Source organism: Lacerta agilis, chromosome 18 (assembly GCF_009819535.1).
Source record: "Lacerta agilis isolate rLacAgi1 chromosome 18, rLacAgi1.pri, whole genome shotgun sequence".
Classification (NCBI taxonomy): Eukaryota; Metazoa; Chordata; class Lepidosauria; order Squamata; family Lacertidae; genus Lacerta; species Lacerta agilis.
The window spans coordinates 10,626,649-10,642,418 of NC_046329.1; the positions used below are offsets into that span (position 1 = coordinate 10,626,649).

Genomic DNA, 15,770 nt, shown 5'->3' on the forward strand with positions numbered 1-15,770 from the left:
GTTGAATCAATATATCACCCAAAAACCGGTTTGAAGTCCATGTCGAGAGACCAGTTTCGTAATTTCTGGCCTGCCAATATATTGCAGATCATGAAGAAGAAGAAGAGTTTGGATTTGATATCCCGCATTATCACTACCCTAAGGAGTCTCAAAGCTGCTAACAATCTCCTTTTCCTTCCTCTCCCATAACAATCACTCTGTGAGGTGAGTGGGGCTGAGAGACTTCAGAGAAGTGTGGCTAGCCCAAGGTCACCCAGCAGCTGCATGTGGAGGAGAGGAGATGCGAACCCCGTTCACCAGATTATGAGTCTACCGCTCTTAATCACTACACCACACAACCTGGGTGCCGCCACCCAAAAGGATCTGCTATCTTCGGCTCCGTAATGCAGCTTTTCTGCAGAAGGTAGAAATTCCAGCGGCTCGCTTGCTGCATGCTTGTATCAAGGCTGTGTATGCACATAACTATCCATACACTTCTCGTGTCTTCTCTTTTCCAGGCTAAACATACCCAGATCCTTCAACCGTTCCTCCTGAGATGTTTTTAAGAGTGTTTTTAACTGTTGTAGCAATTGCTTTTTTTGCTTTGCTGCCCTTGGGGAGGGTGGGCGAGGTGTAAATCCAAGAAATAACAGTGTACGATTGAGCAGGTTGTTTGGAAGTGAACAAAGACCCAAGATTCCCTTCCTTTATTCTTTTAAAAACGAGGCTCGTTCTGGCTCCTGCATTATAAAGCTCAGCGTTGGCTGGCGTATATACCTGGGGGCGACAGAGATGGCAGAAACATCAAGGCTGTTGATGAGGGACGAAGGGCTCATTCCCCCCCCCCTTCGAACGCCACAAGGTCCATCGCTAAATAATTCAGGGCAGGGATGGTTTATTCATGCTCTCCAGCTTCTTTCATCTCATCTGAGTGTCATGGAAACTTCCCATCGGAGCAAACACGGACGGAAACGGCCCGGAGTGGTTTCGGAAAAGCCACCCTTAAATTCCAGCTTGTCTACAGCATCCGAATAACCCTTTAAATAAACAAAGGTGAAAATCGCACACAAATTTGCATCCGTTGTTAGTCCTTAAACAGGTAGAAATTAACGGAGACGGCTGTTAATTTCAGCGGGCCGGAGCAGGGAAGGGGCTCCAGTTCGCATCTGAAAGCGGATCTGCTTAATTCCCAAATGCGCGAATGAAACGCGGTGCTTGTCTGAATTGGGCTTTTCTCCTTGTTCTGCACTGCTGTTCTTCATCCAACAGCTCAGCTGGAAAAATATAAAACAGCGAAAATAACCAATAGTATTGATCAGGGGCTTCTTTTTTCTTTCCCAGCCAGAACCCGCTGGATCTCGGTTCCAGCACCTCTACGTTTCGGCTCCCGAACGCCGCAAACCCCGAAATCAGCGTTCCGGTTTTGCGAACGTTCTTTGGAACCCGAACGTCCGACGCGGCTTCCGATGGGCTGCAGGAGCTCCCCGCAGCCCATCGGAAGCTGCGCCTCGGTTCCCGAACCTTTTTCAGAAGTCGAACGGACTTCCGGAACGGTTTACGTCCAGCTTCCGAGGTACGACTGTATAAGAGAACCGGGGGGACAGGGGATGGACGGATGTTCACAGTGAGTTCTGGAGCCTCTACCCCAAGAAAAACAGCGCTGGTAATTATATCAGGGACGGTTGCTTGCAAAAACGGAAGAAAAATAATGGGTCCATTTGGCGGAACGTGTGTTCAGAAGTTAGGAGAACTTCTCAATGACAAGTTTTCCATCAGCACTGAAGAAGAGCCTTCGTAACAATGTGGGCACAGTAAGGTCTGCGACAGAGGGTTCCAGGAAGCCGAAATGTCTGTTTCTTAAACTTTACCGCTTCCAGTTGTAGGGACTGGCTTGTGTGTCAGGAGGGCATTGCTGGTAACTAACCACCACCCCATAAACGCAGGTTGCCCCTCCACCCCTCCACCCAGTGCTCACCCCCTTCCCTCCCACCCACCGAAGGATCCTGGGAACTGTGGTCTGTTCAGGGTGCCGGGAACTGTAGCACAGCGAGGGGTAATGCCGCAGTTCCCAAAAATATTTTTTGGGGAATCCATATCCTTTTTGGATATAGGGACGCGGGTGGCGCTGTGGTTTAAACCACTTAGCCTCTAGGGCTTGCCGATTGGAAGGTCGGCAGTTCGAATCCCCGCAATGACGGGGTGAGCTCCCGTTGCTCGGTCCCTGCTCCTAGCAGTTCGAAAGCATGAAGTGCAAGTAGATAAATAGGTACCGCTCTGGTGGGAAGGCAAACGGCGTTTCCGTGCGCTGCTCTGGTTCGCCAGAAGCGGCTTAGTCGTGCTGGCTACATGACCCGGAAAAACTGTCTGTGGACAAACACCGGCTCCCTCGGCCAGTAAAGCGAGATTAGCGCCGCAACCCCAGAGTCGTCTGCGACTGGACTTAACTGTCAGGGGTCCTTTACCCTTTACCTTTATATCCTTTAAAACGTGCTGTGGATATATGGTGTGTCTGCAGGCAGCTGGAGCCAAGGGCTTGCCTTGCAGTGGAGGCAAATTCCTTAGGAAACACGGACGGTGCAAAAACTCCAGGAAACTTGGTCTTGTCTAACTGGTTGCAGCCCCGGCATTAGGGTAGGGAAACCATGACCAAATCTCCACGCCGCGCCTGAGAAAACTCCCCTTAAATAGCTAGAAATGGGTGCAAGTATCTTTCCCCCTATTAAAAAAATATAGCCCCTTTCTCTGGCCTCTGCTTCTTCTCCTCTAACTGGTTTTTCCTCTGGATTCTTTGCATTCTTCCACTCCATCAAGAAATTGCCTGTCTTATTTAGACAAACAGCCCCCTTTGCTTCGGGCAAGAGGAAAGAACCGCTAGACTCCTCGGATGGCCTCTCCGAGAAATGCAGACTGTTTTCTGTGCATCACACACCCACCTTTTTTTGCGGCGGCCAAAATTTTATCTGCCCAGCTGCTCACACTCCTGAGTTCTATCATGCTATCCCAGGATTCCCCCCACTCCCCGGGTCCTTCTGTGATTCTGGGATTGTCCCTGGATAACCGGGACACTCAGAGGGGATGCTCAAACACTCACAGACCACTACAGCTGTACCTTGGTTGTCGAACGCCTTGGTACTCAAGCAATTTGGAACCCAAACACTGCAAACCCGGAAGGAAGTGTTCCGGTTTGCGAACTTTTTTCGGAAGCCGAACGTGATCCATTTTGAGTGCTATGAAATATGAAATATTTTATGGTCACTTGTACATCATGTATACAGTGAGATTACACCAATCTCTGTCTGTTTTTGCTATTTATTTTGCATTTTTCTTTTTGCGGCTATCCCCCCCCCCCTTGTTTTTGTGACTGTGTGGAACCCAGTTCAGCTACTGATTGATTGCGTGACTGCGGTACATTGTTTATCGCTTTCATTTTATGGATCAGTGGTCTCGTTTAGATAGTAAAATTCATGCTAATTGGTGTTTTAAGGGGTTGCTTTTAAAATCCTGGAACGGATCGATCCGTTTTGCATGACTTTCTATGGGAAAGAAGCACGCCTTGGTTTTGGAACGGACTTCCGGAACGGATTAAATTTGAGAACCAAGGGACCACTGAATCGGCCTCCTGTGATTTCTCCGAACCTGGAAGCTTTTGCACAGCAATTGGCTGGGTGGAAGGAGCTGGTTTTTTTGCAGGAGCAAAACTGGAAGCCGTGTCCAGCCGAAAGATTGCAGAAGCAGAGCGGAGGCAGCCAGATAAGTGGTTCGCATTCCTTTAAGGCTTGCAGAAATAACAGTGAGAAATGAAGCCATGCAGGAAAACAACAACATGTTGCACCTGGAAAGAGCAAATTGACCTTTCTCTGCCTCTTCAAGTACAGAGTCCCTTCTAGCTGTCTAAGACGTCCCTTGCTTCTGGTCGGTGGTCAAGAGTCTTGCCAGAATGATATATAAACTTGCATATAACCTTACAGGATGAATAACTTAAGCTCAGTAGTGCAGACCCTCCAAGTGCCCCTATTTTCCAGTCCCGGATTTACAGAAGCTGTCCCGGTTTCTGATTTGATCCCGGAATGTCCCGCTTTCCCTTAAAAGGTAAAGGGACCCCTGACCCGTTAGGTCCAGTCGTGGACGACTCTGGGGTTGCGGCGCTCATCTCACTTTACTGGCCCAGTTTGCTGGCGTCCAGCTTCCGGGTCATGTGGCCAGCATGACTAAGCCGCTTCTGGCGAACCAGAGCAGCGCACATAAACTCCGTTTACCTTCCCGCCGGAGCGGTCCCTATTTATCTACTTGCACTTTGATGTGCTTTCGAACTGCTAGGTGGGCAGGAGCAGGGACCGAGCAACGGGAGCTCACACCATCGCGGGGATTCGAACCGCCGACCTTCTGATCGGCAAGCCCAAGCGACACAGTGGTTTGACCCACAGCGCCACCCGCGTCCCTCGCTTTCCCTTAGACTGGACCTAATGGTCAGGGGTCCCTTTACCTTTAGCTATAGATATAGCAGAGGGTAATGGGGCCCAGCTCACACAGAACAGCCGGCGGCTGAGCAGAGACCTCCGAGGATACTTATCGCAGCTCCTAAATCCAGAGGAGATCATGCATAATTTCTCAGGGCTCTCCGTTTCTCACCTGCCGGGTGCTGGAAACCGGAGTGCCAGAGTCCTGGGCTCAGCCACTTGACCGCCTCCCGCCCAGCTGCCGTTTCTTTTTCATTAAGGCCAGGCAGGACTGGGAATGCCCCGTTCCTGAAATGCTGGGGCAGCTGCTGCCTGCCAGTGCGGGCAGTGCTGAGCTACGTGCGCCAAGGCCAGGCAGGAGACAGGTTTCTCGCTGTTGCTATAACGAAACGAGCCCTTTATCGAAGCAGCATTTGGAGCCACATCTGTAACATCTGCAGGGTCTTCGCGCCCTCTGGTGGAAGCCGGGAGGCGTTGCAGCGTAGTTCGACTTCCAGTCAAGCTAGCATTCGTTTTTTTAAAAACGGCAACAGCAGCAACAAAGTGATGACCCCCCCAAAAAAGGTGTGTGTGTGGATAAAATTAACAGAGATGAAGGTCATGTTGGGTTGCAGAGGGCAATCTACTTTAAAAGAGAGTTTCCAAGCAGATAAGGACTGTAATTTACTTTTAAATATATAATCTCAGCCTGTGTGGTTTTTTTGCCTGGCACAACAGCACTCACACCCACGCTATATATTTCAAACGCACGGCTGCCCGGCACAAAGGGTCCTGGGAACTCTAGTTTGCTATTGGGTGCTCTGTGAGGGGTGAGCTGCAGTTCCCAATATTTTTGGGAGGGAGCCACGTCCTTTAAAGGTGTGGTCATAGATTCACGCGGGGATCGAACCTGCAACCTTGGCGTTACCAGCACCGCGCTCTGACCAACTGAGCTACGGCTTATGAGCTTTCTTTCTTTCCTTCTCCCCACCAGCCCGTTTTCCTTTCGTGCCGTGTCTTTTTTTTTTTTTTTTTTTTTACACTGCGGTCCATTGGGGTTGCCCGTTTCTGAACAGTTTCGCAGCTTGTCCAGATGTAAGGTAGAGAGAGCTGTGCCTGTCTAGAAACCAGCTTGCCGTGCGAAGGTTAAATTCATCCATTTGGGACTCCGCCCACTTTTGACTGGCCCCTCCCGCTGCCACCATGTGGCCCCCGGAAAGTTGCCCAGAAGGGAATGCGGCCCTCTGGCTGCAAAATGTTTCCCCCGTCTCTGACATAACCAGGGCCGGATTTAGGTTTGATGCGGCCCTCAGCTCCTGAAGGTAACGGGGCCCTTTCTATGTCCAGCTACCTTTTGCCAACAAGAAATTGTCACTGTTTTTTGTGTCGAATATATACTATAAGGTCATTTATGGACCGAATAGGTATCTAAAGCCATTTGCACATAACAAAATATGTATTTTATCGAAGTAATGGTTGAACTGAAATACAATTAAAAAGTATATTAATAGTGAAATGCAATGTCTTGGGGTTGTTTTTAAAAACCTGGAACGGATTAATCCATTTTGCATTACTTTCTATGGGAAAGCACACCTTGGTTTTGGAACAGTCTTCCGGAATGTATTAAGTTTGAGAACCGAGGGACCCTATATATAGAAATTAGCAAACCGGTCATATTTTAGGGAGCAGGCTAGCAGACAGACTTACATGCTAGTAGCCAACGCAACACAAAACACAGTTGCTGTATGTAGGTTTTATTTTGTTTGTTTTTTATCTTATATTTTGGAAATGTACATCCAGGTTTTTTCCCCTTTGATTTTTTTTGGGGCCCCCCAAGAGAGTGGGGCCCTAAGCTATAGCTTGTTTAGCTTTTACGTAAATCCGGCACTGGACTTTAACATTTGCAAAAGGACGGAGACGAAACGATTTATTCCTCTTTCTTGATCGTATATAAATTATACACATATACATATATGACCCCGTTGTGACCATGCAGGAACCAAACGAGAGAGAAAGTGCTGGGTCCCAGGGGCCTCTCGAGATTTGAGGGTCAGGCACCCCAACTGATGCTACGTGCATGGATCCGGGCCACCTCCTTAGCCAGGAAACAAACAGAACCCGCCCTCTACAAGGATGCTGGAAATTTAGCAGAAAGGAAGTTAAGATTTGGACGTTGGAGCTCTGCGTTCCAAGTCCCAGCGGGGCAGTGAGGGTTCCTACCCTATCAAGGGTACCCTGTCTGGCCAGAGTGGTGCATGCTCTGGTTATCTCCCGCTTGGACTACTGCCATGCGCTCTCCGCGGGGCTACCTTTGAAGGTGACCCGGAAACTGAAACTGATCCAGAATGCGGCAGCCAGACTGAGGACTGGGAGCGGCCACTGAGACCATATAACACCGGTCCTGAAAGACCTACATTGGCTCCCAGGATATTTATTCAAAGTGCTGACCTTGGAAACCCTAAATGGCCTCGGCCCAGCAGACCTGAAGGAGTGTCTCCACCCCGGACACCGGGGTCCATCTCCCGAGGGCCTTCTGGTGGTTCCCTCCCTGCGAGAAGCGAGGTTACAGGGAACCAGGCAGAGGGCCTTCTCGGTGGTGGCACCCTCCCGTCAGATGTCAAGGAAATAAGCAACTATCTGACTTTTAGAAGACATCTGAAGGCGGCCCTGTTTAGGGAAGTTTTAAATCTTGGTTTTTAATATTCTGTTGGGAGCCACCCAGAGAGGCTGTGGAAACTCAGCTAGAAGGGCGGGGTGTAAATTAAAAATTATTGTTATTGTTATTTGGACCCACCAGCCACAAAAACGGCAGAAGGTGCTGCCACCACCCAGCCCCAACTGCCTCTGCTCAGGAAGGAAGGAAACCCACACTATATTAAGACTCCATCTAGCTCAGAATATCTGGGCACGGACTGGCAGCAGCTCTCTCGGGCTGCCGCCTCTCTCCCAGGCCTACCTTGAGATGTCAAGGTTCAAATCTGGGAGCTTCTGCGTCCAAAAGCGGCGGCTCTGCTCCCAAGCCCTAGTCCTTTCCTTTTAAAAAAAGGGAGGGGACGAAGATTCTAGTCCTCATGAACTGATTTAAAGGGGGAAGTGGGAAGCTGCCCTATACTGAGACCATCTGCCTGAGTACTGGTTGGCAGTGCCAGGGACTGGACTCGAGGGGCCTTCGGCACTGCCACTGACCTCCCCCTAAAAGGAAAGTTAAGATGCTAGTCCTCAGGACTGGATCTCGGGGCTCTTTCTCCTGCGAGCGGCAGCTGTTTGCCGTCAGATGCAAAGGCAAGGGGGCGGGCGGTGTCTCTCTTACCTACAGTAGTGTCTGGTTGCCCCCCACCTCCCCACATTGCAACCCGGAGCCCGTGAAATCGGCAGGACCAATTCTGGGCCGTCTCTCTCGCAATCAAAGCAACGCAGAGTTTTAATTGGGCATAGATGGGTCAGCGGGATCGAACAGAAAAACAACAACACAGAGAATTAAAAGGGGAGGGGGAACCAAAGGAAAGCCCCGCAGGTGGGCGCCAACCCCGGCTTTGGGAAATCTAGTTCCTCTCAAAGGATCAGTCGCTGTCGTCGCCGGCCCCGCGGATCTGGCCCGTCTCCCAAAGCTGAGCCAGGAGTCCCCTCTGGCAGACGACTTTGGTGGATTTCACAACCTGCAAAAGGAATCGGCGGCTCAGATAAGAGAACAAGGGTTCTTTTGCAGCCCCGGGGTCCACCTTGCCTGGCAGACGAGTTCCCGGGGGCCGCGTGCCCGTGGCGAAATAAAATTTTGGTGTAGGCTGCCTTGAGTCCCTGCCAGGGAAAACAGTGGGCTATAATAATAATAATAATAATAATAATAATAATAATAATAATAATACAGTGGTAACTTTGTTTTCGAGCGTCTTGGAAGCCGAACATTTCAGTTACCGAATGCCGAAAACCCGGAAGTAATTGCTTCCGTTTTCGAAGGCGCCTCGGAAGTTGAGCGGCTTCCGCTGCGCGTTTTTCAATTTCATAGAATCCTAGAGTTGGAAGAGACCCCAGGGGCCATCCAGTCCAACCCCCTGCCAAGCAGGAAACACCATCAAAGCATTCCTGACAGATGGCTGTCAAGCCTCCGCTTCAAGACCTCCAAAGAAGGAGACTCCACCACACTCCTTGGCAGCAAATCCCACTGTCCAACAGCTCTCACTGTCAGGAAGTTCTTCCTAATGTTTAGGTGGAATCTTCTTTCTTGTAGTTTGAATCCATTGCTCCGTGTCCGCTTCTCTGGAGCAGCAAAAAACAACCTTTCTCCCTCCTCTATATGACATCCTTTGATATATTTGAAGATGGCTATCATATCACCCCTTAACCGTCTCTTCTCCAGGCTAAACATACCCAGCTCCCTAAGCCGTTCCTCATAAGGCATTGTTTCCAGGCCTTTGACCATTTTGGTTGCCCTCCTCTGGACACCTTCCAGCTTGTCAGTATCCTTCTTGAACTGTGGTGCCCAGAACTGGACACAGTATTCCAGGTGAGGTCTGACCAGAGCAGAATATAGTGGTACTATTACTTCCCTTGATCTAGACGCTATACTCCTATTGATGCAGCCCAGAATTGCATTGGCTTTTTTAGCTGCTGCATCACACTGTTGACTCATGTCAAGTTTGTGGTCTACCAAGACTCCTAGATCCTTTTCACATGTACTGCTCTCAAGCCAGGTGTCACCCATCCTGTATTTGTGCCTTTCATTATTTTTTTGCCCAAGTGTAGTACTTTACATTTTTCCTTGTTAAAATTCATCTTGTTTGCTTTGGCCCAGTTCTCTAATCAGTTAATTTTCTCCGTTGGCTTTGGAGACCGCCCTTTTGCGCCTCGGTTGTCGACCGTTTCGGAAGTCGAATGGTCTTCCGGAATGGATTATGTTTGACAACCGAGGCACCACTGTAATAAGAACTGTGAGAATGATCGGGAACGAACCGGAGCGTAAATCCTATTGAACTCAGTGGGGCTTCCTTCTGAGTAAAAAAAATGCCCAGGATTGGAGTGCAAGGCTGCAGTCTTGACCTGGTTAACTGGGGGCCAGCTCCGTTGATTACAGAGGGGTTTACTTCTGAGTCAGACAGTGAGCTCCCGTTGCTCGGTCCCTGCTCCTGCCAGCCTAGCAGTTGGTGCCCGGGTTCCGAGACGCTCGGAAACTGAGGTTCTGCTGCAAAGAACAGGCCCCTCTGTGTATCTTTCGGCACCCTGCTTTCCCCTCCTGTAGGTCTTACCTCAGAGTCGATTTCGTCGTGCAGATCGATGCCAGCATACTGGGGGGGAAAGAGGGAAGGAAAATAAGAGAACAGGAAATCTGGCAGGGAGGGGATGTTCCGTGGGAACAGCTGAACTGCACGCCCTCCAGTGTTTTGCAAATTAGGAGCACAGGAAAGGTGTCTTGTGCTGAGTCACAACTCTCAGCTCGGTGTCAGCCAGCCGCAACTCAGACTTTTTCAGCTCCGACTGGAGACACCGGGGATCGAACCTGGGGGAAACACCTGCGCAGGTGCTCTGCTGCTCAATTCCCCGGAGGATAATGCAAGATTCTAGTCCTCTTGATACTAAATAAAGGCCAGATTTTAATAGGAAGCTGCCTGGGCCAGGGCTCCATCTAGTTCAGCATTGCTTACACGGACAGGCAGTAGTGGCTCTCTAGGGCATGGGTAGGCAAACTAAGGCCCGGGGGCCGGATCAGGCCCAATTGCCTTCTCAATCCGGCCCGGGGACAGTCCGGGAATCAGCTTGTTTTTACATGAGTAGAATGTGTGCTTTTATTTAAAATGCATCTCTGGGTTATTTGCGGGGCATAGGAATTCATTCACCCCCCCCAAATATAGTCCGGCCCCCCACAAGGTCAGAGGGACAGTGGACCGGCCCCTACTGAAAAAGTATGCTGACCCCTGCTTTGGGGTTTCTTCTCCTGGAGATGTCAGGGATAGAATCTGGGGATTTCTGCATGCAAACCCCTCCGTTGGTTAGAGCATGGTGCTGAAAACGCCAAGGTTGCAGGTTCAATCCCCGTAGGGGACAGCTGAGTATTCATTCCTGCGTTACAGGGGGGGTTGGACTAGATAACTCACGGGGTCCCTTCCAACTCTACGATTCTAGGATCCTCCTCCTGTCTAAGGCAGCAACCTCCGCCCCCCGTTGCAGCGGATGCTGGCAAGTCCCTACCTTTCCTCCCTCCCTGTGCCTCTTGGTCTTCTCCTCTTCCGCCGAGGGACGCTCCGAGGATGGTCTCCCCGCATAGGCTTGCCGCGGGGACGCCGAGGGAGATGACCTCGCAGGGGAATCGGGAGCAGCCGCGGCCGATACGCAGTAGCTGTCGGAAATCCCCGAAGCAGCTGGTGGAGGGAATCAGAAGAGAGGAGAGTTGGCAGGTTTTCTTTTAAATTAAAAAAAGAAACAAACCAACCACAGAGCTATCTGGCTTGATCTCAGGGCCTTCTCGGTGGTGGCGCCCTCCCACCAGATGTCGAGGAAATAAACAACTATCTGACTTTTAGAAGACACCTGAAGGCAGCCCTGTTTAGGGAAGTTTTTAATGTTCTATTATATCCCTGAATGAGCGTCTCCACCCCAGACACTGGAGTCCATCTCCCGAGGGTCTTCTGGCAGTTCCCTCCCTGGGAGGTTACAGGGAACCAGGCAGAGGGCCTTCTTGGTGGTGGCGCCCGCCCTATGGAATGCCCTCCCGTCAGATGTCAAGGAAATAAACAACTATCTGACTTTTAGAAGACATCTGAAGGCAGCCCTGTATAGGGATGTTTTTAATGTTTAATGTTCTATTAAATCCCTGGAGGAGCGTCTCCACCCCGGACACCGGGGTCCATCTCCCGAGGGTCTTCTGGCAGTTCCCTCCCTGGGAGGTTACAGGGAACCAGGTAGAGGGCCTTCTCGGTGGTGGCGCCCTCCCATCAGATGTCAAGGAAATAAACAACTATCTGACTTTTAGAAGCCATCTGAAGGCAGCCCTGTTTAGGGAAGTTTTTGATGTTTGATATTTTGTCATGTTTTTAGTATTCTGTTGGGAGCCGCCCAGAGTGGCTGTGGCGGCCCGGCCAGATGGGCGGGGTATAAGTAATAAATAATAATAATAATAATAATAATAATAATAATTTAGTTGGCAACTCCGTCAGATGGGTTATTATTACTAAGACACCCCTATTTTATTCAGGGGAAAGTTGGAGGGTACGGTTTTATTCATTGTTTCTGACCGCCTTTCCTTACGGTTGCAATTCTGCAAACCTTTTCGTGCTGCCAACCGCCTGGAGCGGGGTTCTAGCTATGTAAAGGCGGTGTGCGAATAAAATGACAGCTCTGGTGATGCGATTCTCCACGGCATGTGAAGCGGCCGGCATCGATCCCCCCACCCTGCCCTTCTCACCCGAGCTCTGCGACGACGTCCGAGAGGGCGCCTTCGACCCCGTCGCTGTCCCGGCTCTTCTCCTCTGCTCCTGGAGCTCCACTTCCCTCTGCAAAGCGTCCCGGATCTCCTGGTCGATCAGGGCCGACATCCGGGGTCTCTGCGTCTTCACGGTGTACAGCTCCTCCCGGGGAGCGGCCCACTCCGGGCTGCCCTCTTTCCTCCGGGAGGTCAGGGGTTCCCGGTCGACGGGGGACGAGAACCTGAGTTTCCTCACCGGGATGGCGAAATGTCCCTCCCGCAAAATCGCAGGCTCCGAGTCTCCCAGAACCCGAGCGCCAGAGGAATCCACCCGCTGGCCGAAAACAGTGTCGTTCTGGTCGAAAGGGGGCGAGTCGCCCCTTTGCTTTCTTCTGCTGGGTAAAGAAGGCTGGTAGGCCTCTGAGCTCCACTTCACGTCCTGGCCGGCCGTCCTTTTCCCGGGGTCACCATTCCGGGCCTCCTCTCTCTCCCCCAGCATCCTTGCCGTCATGGGGGCCTCCTCGTCCCTTTCGAACACTTTCCGGCGTTCCGAGATCTCCCGGCAGACCCCCCTGTCGTACGTCCCGGACAGCCTCCCTTCCTTCTGCAGGTCCTCCTCTCGCCTGGTTTCCTGCTCGATCTCCCTCTGCACGAAGAAGGAAACGCCGTGTTTGTCTTTTCCTTTCCTGGAGGAAGCTGGCGGCGTGTCGGCGGACAGCAGCAGAGGCTTGGTCTGGATCTCCACCAGCTCATCCCGGCTGTCGACCCGGTGGATCCCCCTCTCTTTGCGGTGGGCGTCCTCCCTTTCCATCGACAGCCGGATTTCCCGCTCAATGGGCGTCTCGTCCGAGGACCCCAGATCTTCTTCCGCAAGGCCTTGGCCACCGGCCTCCCAGTCCAGAGGTTCTCCCAGCTCCTCTTTGATGTAGACCCTTCTTCCATCAGGCGCCACAACGTTTGTGTTCTGGGGCATTTCTGCCAGACCGTAATCTGAGTTTTGACAAATAGGGGCTTGCTTGGGACATGTGGGCTCTGTTCTTTGGGGAACCCGACTCTCTGCCCGCTCACTAGACCAACCCACTCTTCTCTGGCCGTAGACATCAGGAATCTGCTCCTGAATCTGCTCCGCTTCCGTCCCCTGAATGTTTTGCGTTGTCCGCGAGCTGGGTGCCGGTTTCCTCGGCCCCAGAAGCAGCTTGGGGTTTGTCTTCTCCAGTTCCAAAAACTGTTGCCGAGCCATGGCGAAGTTGATCTTCTCCGTGTCTATGTTTTGAGGGTCGACGGGGGTGCTCTCCCAGCGGGAAGACGGGCTGTCGAAACAGACGGCGAAGCCGGTGGAATAACTCCTCGTCCCCGGGGCGGCTTCTCGGCCGGCGGAGGAAGCGTTGATGTCCTCCAGCTCCTCCGCAGAGCTCCACTTTTCGGCCATGGTGGTGCTCTTCCTCACCACTTGGCTGCGGATAATCTCCCGCCGTTCCTCCTCGAGCTCCTCGGCTTTCTCCGGCGAGGCCTCCTCGGGGCGGATCCTGTACCTCAGCTCCTCTTCGTCCTCGTCGTAAAGCCTCGAAGGCTTCATCTCGCCTTTGTACGCCCGGATGTCGTACAGCGAGCCGGATTTGACCACCTCCAGCTTGGACTCTCTGCCCGGCGGTGCCGCCCAAAAGTCCTTCCTCCCATTGATGGCCTTTGACCCGTTTTCGTTGGGGTCAGCCATCACCCACCCATCCCCAGCCCTCTCCTCGCGGTGGTGCCCCAAGTCAAAATATTCGTCGCCCGCCGCCTCTTCAAACTTCAGCTCCCTTCGCGAACCGGACCGGGGGCTGCTCGGTTCTTCGTCTTCGGGGTCCATGGTCGGAGACGAGGTGAAGACAAGCCTACGGATGTACATTTCCGTTTTCGAAAGGAGGTTCCTCAGAGACTTCCCCTTAGGAGGCGAGGAGATGTTCTCTAGGTGTTTTCCACAGGTTGAGTGTTCCAGTGGCGCCGTGCAGCCTTCACATCAGGAACAGGGCTTTGCGGTTCCTGGGTAGCAAGAGGAAATATATATATTCATATATACAGTACATAGCAAGCTGCCTTCTGCTGGGTTAGACTGGCTGCTCATATAGCCCAGTATCGCCCACTCTGACTGACTGCTACTTTTGAAGGTGACCCAGAAACTGCAACCAGTCCAGAATGCGGCAGCTGGACTGGGGACTGGGAGTGGAGACCATATCACACCGGTCCTGAAAGACCTACATTGGCTCCCAGGACGTTTCCGAGCACAACTCAAAGGGTTGGTGCTGACCTTTAAAGCCCTAAACGGCCTCGGCCCAGTATACCTGAAGGAGCGTCTCCACCCCCATCGTTCTGCCCGGACACCGGGGTCCATCTCCCGAGGGCCTTCTGTCGGTTCCCTCCCTGCGGGAAGCGAGGTTACAGGGAACCAGTCAGAGGGCCTTCTCGGTGGTGGCGCCCTCCCTTCAGATGTCAAGGAAATAAACAAGTACCCGACTTTTAGAAGACATCTGAAAGCAGCCCTGTTTAGGGAAGTTTTTAATATTTGACGTTTTATCACGTTTTTAATATTTTGTTGGGAGCCGCCCAGAGTGGCTGGGGAGACCCAACCAGATGGGCAGGGTATAAATAATAAATTATTATTATTATTATTATTATTATTATTATTATTATTATCATCATCATCATCATCATCATCATTATCAATTATTTCCAGGGTTCCAGGCAGAGATATGATTTCCAGGGCGGTTTAGCAATCAAATCCCTCTTTGCAGGGAACTCTTGTAGTTCTCTAAGGAGAACCGGGATTCCCTAACCCTTGGAACCCTTAACAAACTACACTTCCCAAGATTCTTTGGGGGAAAGTCACAACAGCTTTTTGGAGCCCCCCCCCCAACAAGAAAATAATCCTGGCTACGCCCATGGTCCCTTCTGCAGTTGTCTGATTCTGTTTTTCTAAGGCAGACCTGTTTTATATTAGAGGCCTCCCCTGTAGAATAGCAAAGCACCGATTGCCCTCTGCTGGGAGAAATGAGAATTTATCACTCACTTCGCCAGGGAGGAGAGATAAAGGTGGCTGGGGTGCTCATAGTTTTGTTCGCAGAACCATAAACCGCCTCCCTGGTGGACTCCAATCCCGCCCCCCCCCCCTCGCCTTTCTGGTTTTGCGGGAGAGAGAATTAACAGAATGCCGCAGGTCATAAATGGGAGTTTCGCAAGCCGTAAACGGCAGCAGACATTGACCCCAGCACTGTGCAAAAAACTCCGCTGAACTCCAGCAAACCCTCCCACTCCCAAACCTCTTGGCTCAGATAACAACTGGCTGCCGAGGACTGTAGGGAGCTGAATTCTGCTGCTGCTGCTGCTGCAATTAGCCCCATATTGCCCACACTGGGTTAAGGCAGATCCTGAAGTTGAGACTCCAGTACTTTGGCCACCTCATGAGAAGAGAAGACTCCCTGGAAAAGACCCTGATGTTGGGAAAGATGGAGGGCACAAGGAGAAGGGGACGACAGAGGATGAGATGGTGGGACAGTGTTCTCGAGGCTACTGACATGGGTTTGGCCAAACTGCGGGAGGCAGTGGAGGATAGGGGTGCCTGGCGTGCTCTGGTCCATGGGGTCACCAAGAGTCGGACACGACTCAAGGACTAAACAACAACAACAAGAATGATTGATCTGGTGCAGGACACTTAACTCTTGGCTTCGCCTAAACTCATATCCCCCCCCCCCCGCTCTAATATCCCTAGCGCTACAAGACTGTCACAAGAGCACCTGGACTAAAATTGTCTATCAAAAACTTCGCTTTTGCGGTTTATCACCGCAACAGCTACTCACTTTGGGGTTTCGTAAAGCAAACAGTCTAATTTGTCAGCGCGGTTGTAAAGAACCTTGGGGTGGTTAAGATAAAACAACAAAGTCATTTGATGATGATGATAATAATAAAATCACAACCCTGCTTTAAAA

The 15,770-nt window shown here is 51.4% G+C and overlaps 1 protein-coding gene across 1 annotated transcript; it reads right to left on the minus strand.

Annotated features, from left to right (window-relative positions):
* Positions 1–7,817: 7,817 nt before the first annotated feature.
* Positions 7,818–13,805, minus strand: LOC117039748 (mitotic interactor and substrate of PLK1-like). The gene is made up of 4 exons (XM_033136931.1): positions 11,809–13,805; positions 10,596–10,765; positions 9,656–9,694; positions 7,818–8,071 (listed from the first exon to the last, which is right to left on the minus strand). The coding sequence occupies exons 1-4, from the start codon at positions 13,694–13,696 to the stop codon at positions 7,976–7,978; spliced, it is 2,193 nt and encodes a 730-aa protein (XP_032992822.1). The 5' UTR covers positions 13,697–13,805; the 3' UTR covers positions 7,818–7,975.
* Positions 13,806–15,770: the final 1,965 nt, after the last annotated feature.

Bases quoted from the DNA above. Each gene is read 5' to 3' on its own strand.
- LOC117039748 (XM_033136931.1), bottom strand. From the start codon at position 13,696: ATGTACATCCGTAGGCTTGTCTTCACCTCGTCTCCGACCATGGACCCC. The intron at 10,766-11,808 runs GTGAGAAGGGCA...TCCCTCCACCAG, and splicing joins GACGTCGTCGCAGAGCTCGG to CTGCTTCGGGGATTTCCGAC. The intron at 8,072-9,655 runs GTAAGACCTACA...TTCCTTTTGCAG, and splicing joins ACGACGAAATCGACTCTGAG to GTTGTGAAATCCACCAAAGT.